The 6,811-nt window shown below is 36.9% G+C and overlaps 1 protein-coding gene across 1 annotated transcript; it reads left to right on the forward strand.

Moving 5' to 3' along the window:
- Positions 1-1,660: 1,660 nt before the first annotated feature.
- LOC142169159 (actin-1-like) lies at positions 1,661-2,937 on the forward strand. Its single transcript, XM_075230391.1, has 2 exons — positions 1,661-1,757; positions 2,049-2,937. The coding sequence occupies exons 1-2, from the start codon at positions 1,695-1,697 to the stop codon at positions 2,364-2,366; spliced, it is 381 nt and encodes a 126-aa protein (XP_075086492.1). The 5' UTR covers positions 1,661-1,694; the 3' UTR covers positions 2,367-2,937.
- Positions 2,938-6,811: the final 3,874 nt, after the last annotated feature.

Consider the following 6,811-nt stretch of genomic DNA (forward strand, 5'->3'; position numbering starts at 1 on the left):
GTTCTGAGGGTATGAATCCCCAAATCGGTGTTATATAAATTGTTCTGAGGTGACACACACGATAGTTGACGAGCGTGTGGACGTGCACCATTAAAATTGTGACTTGAATAAATTCTGTGAAGTTGTAAAAATTAAAGAGTCATGTTATTATCTGAACATTTCCCACAAGTTAGAGAAATTGAGCTGAGACTCTTATTAAAGATCATGTTTAGGCTTTCTGCCGATATTTTGGGACCCATGGGGTCATGTAGCTGTTAAATTAATTATTTTAAAATATATATTTCATACTTAGTCATGCTCATATATTGTGAGGATATTTATGGGATCGGGGCTGCCCATCTGCAGCAAGCCATATCGGCTTTATATATTATTATTATTATTATTATTATTATTATTATTATTATTATTATTATGGGATCGGGTTGCACGCCTGTAGCAGGCCTTATAGGCTTTATTATTATATGGATCCGGGTTGCATGCCTGTAGCAGGCATTATTGAATTTATTATTATATGGATCGGGACTGCTAGCCTGTAGTAAGCCATATCGGCTTTATATTACGCTTGGGCTGAATGAGCCCCTCCGGAGACTGTACACACCCCTAGTGAGTGTAGATGATTATATATATATATTCGGGATGGACTTCCCAGGGCATGAGCTTGCCTTATTTATTTATATTATGATGAATTTTTCTTGGACATGGATCTTGTCCGTATCATTTACATGTGAGAGTAAATTACCCAGGGCTGGATTGGCCTTATACGGTACTGAGGGACTGACTGTCAGTCGATGTGAATATATATACGAGATGAAATATCACTGGATTGAATTGGCCATAGACAGTACCGAGTGACCGAATGATTTGTGACCAGTAGTACAAGAAGTCTTTCCACTGAGATGTCACATTCCTCATATCATGCAGTATTGATCTATTTTGCTTGTACCGAGTTTAACTGTTGAACTTGAAAGCATGCCTACATTTTTATACCATTATTTATGTATTGGACTGTACCTGCAGAGCTCGTCACTACTTTCAGCCCAGAGATTAGTCTTGTTACTTATTGAGTTGGTTGTACTCATACTACTCTCTACACCTCGTGTGCAGATCCAGTTGCTCCCGGATATGACAGCTGCTTGATTTCGGAGTTATTTCTGTTGGAGACAATCAAGGTAGCTGCTTGACGTCCGGATACTTGATTCTCTTCCTGTTTAGTTATTGTACTGTTCTATATTTTAGATAGTGATTTTTATCACTTAGACTTTGTATTCATTTAGATGCTCATGTACTCAGTGATACCGGGTTTTGAGAGTATTTATATTTGTATTTGTGAGATTTTTTCCGCTGAATTTAATTATTATGTTTTCAAATTTTAAAGATATGGTGTTTCATTGGGATTATCGGCTTGCCTAGTATTGAGTTAGGCGCCATCACGATAGGTGAAATTTTGGGTCGTGACACTTCCCAATTGACCTTTGTTATTTCCTCCCTTTGCTTGTTTTTGCAGGAATCCCCTACTTGTTTTTTCTGATTTTAGTCGATAAACGAGAGGTTCAAGTTAATAGCTGGTGATTGCTACTTGAAATATGAAAGATAAAGGAAGAAATTTCTCACAGACTGAGCTGATTTTGTGAACAATTTTCACTTTGACTCTGTAGTTGTTCCAGTGATTTCTCACCTTAAATTATACTTGCAAAATGGCTGATCATGGTAAGTATATCCAACCACTTGTTATTGACAACGGAAGTGAAACGAGCAAGGTTAGTTAGAAAAAATGCTTATAATTTTAGCTCCATATGTATAGTGTATAGTGTTAACTACAGTAAGAGGTAGACCTATGTATAATATTGAGGGGTCACCAGACCCGTAACTTCGGTTTGAAAATGGTTTATTTAAAAAACTTGGTACCATGAACACTAAAAGACTTTAGGGGCACTGGTTTTGCAGTATACTAGTGTCCTCGTTGCGTTAAAATCCTGGATCCACCTCTAATTACATTGCTCCTAATGTGATCTACTAATGAATAATAACTGTGTCGTTTGTTTCTTTAGGTTGGCTTTGCTGGAGATGATTCTCCTAAGGCTGTTTTAAGTATAGTTGCTCGTCCTCGTCACACTGGCGTCATGGTTGGAATAGGACAAAAAGATGCCTATGTTGGTGAAGAAGCTCGGTATAAAAGAGGTTATTTTTCTCTCAGATATCCAATTGAAGATGGTATCATAAGAGACTGGGATGATATGGAGCAAATGTGGCAACATACATTTTACAATGAGCTCGACTATGTTTCCTGGCATAGCAGAACGTACGAGCAAGGAAATAACTGCTCTTGCTCCGAGCAACACGAAGATCAAGGTGATTGCACCACCTGAGAGGAAGTACTGTGGCTGGATAGGTGAATCAGTTCTAGCTTCCCTCAGTACTTTCAAACAAGTTAGTTTCTGGTCGCCTTTTTAAGTCTTAGTCTCAAATAATTGGTTTAGCACTAAGATCTATATGTTACATGCAGATGTGTTTAGCAAAAGGCGAGTATGATGAATCTGGTCCCTCAATTATCCACAGATGGTGTTTCTAAGCTTGGTGAAGATGTTAATACTGGTTTTGTTATCAGTTTACAAGGCAAAGGTTTTTGTTCATACTTTTCTATTGTGGTTTGATAATTCAATAGACAGAAGAAGCATTTTGTCCAACTTTGGCAAGAAAAAATATTCCCTCCGTTTCAATTTATGTGAACTTATTTGACTGGGCACGAAATTTAAGAAAAAAGAGAAGATTTTTAAATTTGTGGTGTAAAATGAGTCACATATTTTGTGTGGCTATAAATGATTGCATAAAGGTAATTTCTTTCCAAATAGGGAAATAAGTCATTCTTTTTGGCATGGACTAAAAAGAAAATAGGTTCAAATAAATTGAAACAGAGGGAGTAAGTGACAGTTGATTTCAGATCACAGGTTTCTTATTTTTTTAGAGAAAGGCAACACAAGTAATTATTAACAGCTTGTTTGGATGGTCGTTATATATCGTTTCATAATGTATCATATCATATTGCATTATATTGTACTGTATCGTTTGATAAATATAATGTTTGGATAAATGTATCATTTGCCGTTGTTTCATAATGTCACGCACCCAATGAAACGAAGAATTAACTTGCAATATTACATAGAAAAAGTATGGTACAAGATAAAATTATTATATAAAAAAGTAGGGTAAATAATATAATAAAATTATTTAATAATAATAAAGGACAAGATGAGAGGAAAAAACAAGGTAACGACACGACCATACTAAATCAGTCGTTATATAAAGTGACACTTTTCGGTGTCATATAACGACATATTTAACGATACAATATAATGAAATTTAAGTAATAATCAAAATAAAAATTACATTTAAGGTAACAATTTGATACGACACAATATGTAACAATCATCCAAACAAGTTGTAACTGCAGTTTACTGTACAAAGAGCTAACAAAAAGGTAGGCCTCTTTCCATTTGAGATTTAAGCGTGGATTTTTTGTTTCTTTACTTTTTCCTTTTTTTTTCTTCTTCCTTTTTTGTATGTACTAACCTGATTTTAAATTTTGTTACTTCGTCATTGTTATTTTCTGTAAGTTATTTTGTAGTTTATTCAGTAACTTGGCAACTCATCAAATTAAAAAGCTTACCATTTAATGATCGATGCAAGCTCGAAGTTCCATTAATAACAGAACTACAGAAGGGTTAATACTAAATACACCAAATAAAGAAGGCATAATAGTTCGGGACCTTCTCAACTTAGCCACTGTTTTTTCGATGCGCACCTGAATTATTTTTTTGTCCTAATTATCCTTCTAAACTTAACAGTTTGATAAATCTAAGTCTTAAACCTTTAGATGTAGACACGATGAAGAGCATGAATACACTTTCTTTGGATGCGTGAGAGCGAAGAAAAATAAAAAAATCATTCTTTATTTTTCAATTTAATTGCCACATAGAACTACCAAAAATGACTCTTGAGCATACCAGTTAGTTCCTCCAATTCCTATGCGATGGTGAATAAAAGTGCACCTGTACCTTTCTAACATTTTCAATCTCCATTTTAATAAAGAAAAAGTAAAATTCTACAAGAATATATTTGTCACGATCCAAAATCTCACCCCTCGTGATGACGCCTATCTCGATACTAGGCAAGCCGTTAATGTCACTAAACCACAATTTCTTTTAAGTTTGAGAATATAATATTTAAATACAATTCAAAATCTCCCAAATACAATACGAACACTCCCCAAAATCTGGTGTCAATGAGTACATGAGCATCTAATATGAATACAAATATGGGAATGTACGGTCTACAATAGTCTAAGACCAAAAATTACAGTAATACAGAGATAGGGAAGGAGAGACAAGGTCTGCGAAACACGGCAACTACCTCTGAATCTCAGAAAAATCAGCTGTACGGAAGAATCAACACCCGCTATGTCCGGGAACACCTGGATCTGCACATGAAGTGTAGAGTGTAGTATGCGTACAACCAATTCAGCAAGTAACAATAGTAAATAAGGAACTGAGGATAGTAACGAGCTACACAGTTATGGTTCATTTTCAGTAATCCCAGCAAAGAATAGACATGGTATCAAATCTGACAGTTTAATGTTAAATCAATTTTAATACAGTTCCTGTCCATGTAATCTGTATATCAACAATCTTTTAGAGATTTCACAACAATGACAGATAGCAACTAAATGCAACAACAAATGGAATTTAAGTACAACCTCTTAGAACAATAATTACTCACTAGGCTCCCAGCCCTCATCACTCCCTTGGCTCCCAGCCCTCACTCAATGGGTACCCGCGCTCACTGGAGGTGTACAGACTCATGAGGGGCTCCTACAGCCCAAGCTCTATAAGAACGGACAACTCAAGTGCTGCACGGACAACTCATGTGCCATAATATAAATATCTGGATCTGCACGGCTAACTCACGTGCAATAATAATATCTGGATCCGCACGGCCAACTCACGTGCTGCACGGCCACCTCACGTTCAACAATAATATAAGGAACCGCACGGCCAACTCATGTGCAATAATAATATAAGGAACCGCACGGCCAACTCACGTGCAATAATAATATCTGGATCCGCACGGCCAACTCACGTGCTATAATAATATCTGGATCCGCATGGCCAACTCACGTGCAATAGTATAATATATAGATCTGCACGGCCAACTCACGTGCTATAGTATAATATATAGATATGCACGGCCAACTCACGTGCAATAATATAATATATATATAAAGCCAACATGGCCTACTACGGCGTGCAGCCCGATCCCAAAAATATCTTCACAATCAGGCCTTCGGCCTCACTCAATCATAAACCTCTCAAGCCACTCGGGCATTTTAGTAAAACAGGGCATTTGGCCTAAAACATTTATATGCATAAAAAATAGAGTCACAAAAACTGAGTTATGTGGTAAACAAGTATAAACATGACTGAGTATAGATTTTCAATTGAAAACAATGAGAGGATAGTAAGAAAATACCCCTAAGGGTCCAAACAACACTAGCTCAAGGCCCAAACATAGCATTCAACCCAATTTACAGAAATTCATTCTAAAACATATAAGTATCATATAATTTTCATAAAAATATTCAACTTTATAGTTGTTACGGGACGGACTAAGTCATAATTTCCTCGGTGCACGCCCACACGTCCGTCACCTAGCATGTGCGTCACCTCCAAAAAATATAATCACATGATACCAAAATCCGGGGTTTCATACCCTAATGACCAGATTTAAAACTGTTACTTACCTTAACAACGTAAAATTCCTACTCCGGGATGCCCTCGTCTCTGGACTCGGTCTCCAAAAGCTCCGAATCTATCCATAATCAGAATAATACTATCAACATAGGCTAAAGAATCGAATTCCAACGGAAAAACTACATAAATAGGCCAAAAATCCGAAATCGGCCAAAATTCGACCCCCGGGCCCACGTCTTGAAACCAGTCAAAAATGGCCGAATAATAATCCTCGTCCTCTCCCGAGTCTAACTATATAAAATTCATCAAATTCCGACATCAACTTGACCCTCAAATCTTCAATTAAAATCTTGAAGATTTCTACCATTTTTAACCCAATCTATACCCATTTGAACTCAACAATCTTTCCATAAACCTTATTGATATGTATAAATGATACTGTTACACTCAAGAATCGTACTCTTAATCATCCATCTTTACCCAAACTCGAAATTGAAGACTAGGGGTTAGAACCTTACCTCTTGGGGTGAAGATCTTGTGATATTTCCTTGTTGGATTTCAAAGCTTGAACAAGATCTTAATGAAGAAAGTTCTTGAGCTTCTACCTCTCTCTAGAACACTCTCTATTCTCTCTAAAAATATCATATTTTTGCTTCAAAATGAGCTTCAAAGCGTATTTATCGAAGTTGGGTCGGGTTATAACAATAAAAGAATGGATACTCCAAATATTCCGGACCAGGAGATAGGCCTGGCCTCGCCAGGCCAAAGCCTGGTTATACCTGGCTTTTGGCTGGCCTCGCCAGGCTAAAGCCTGGTATTACACCTGGCCTCGCCAGGCTAAAGCCTGGTCTTACACCCGGCCTCGCGAGCTCTGTAGCGAGCTACAGGACAGCCTTTGGGTATTTGATCATAACTTCTTGTAGGAATGTCCAAATAATGAATGGTTTGAAGCATTGGAAAGTAGACTCGAAGATCTTTTATTTGATAGGTAGATCATCACATAACTCCATATATATATATATATGTAGATATTCTCGTTCAAATTTGGGTCTTGCCCGAACTCACTT

Source organism: Nicotiana tabacum, chromosome 14 (assembly GCF_000715075.1).
Source record: "Nicotiana tabacum cultivar K326 chromosome 14, ASM71507v2, whole genome shotgun sequence".
In the NCBI taxonomy this organism is placed as follows: domain Eukaryota; kingdom Viridiplantae; phylum Streptophyta; class Magnoliopsida; order Solanales; family Solanaceae; genus Nicotiana; species Nicotiana tabacum.

What these genes read in the sequence shown, in the direction of transcription:
- LOC142169159 (XM_075230391.1), top strand. Translation starts at nt 1,695, where the DNA reads ATGGCTGATCATGGTAAGTATATCCAACCACTTGTTATTGACAACGGA. An exon ending in ACGGAAGTGAAACGAGCAAG is followed by an intron (nt 1,758 to 2,048) that starts GTTAGTTAGAAA and finishes TTGTTTCTTTAG; the next exon opens with GTTGGCTTTGCTGGAGATGA.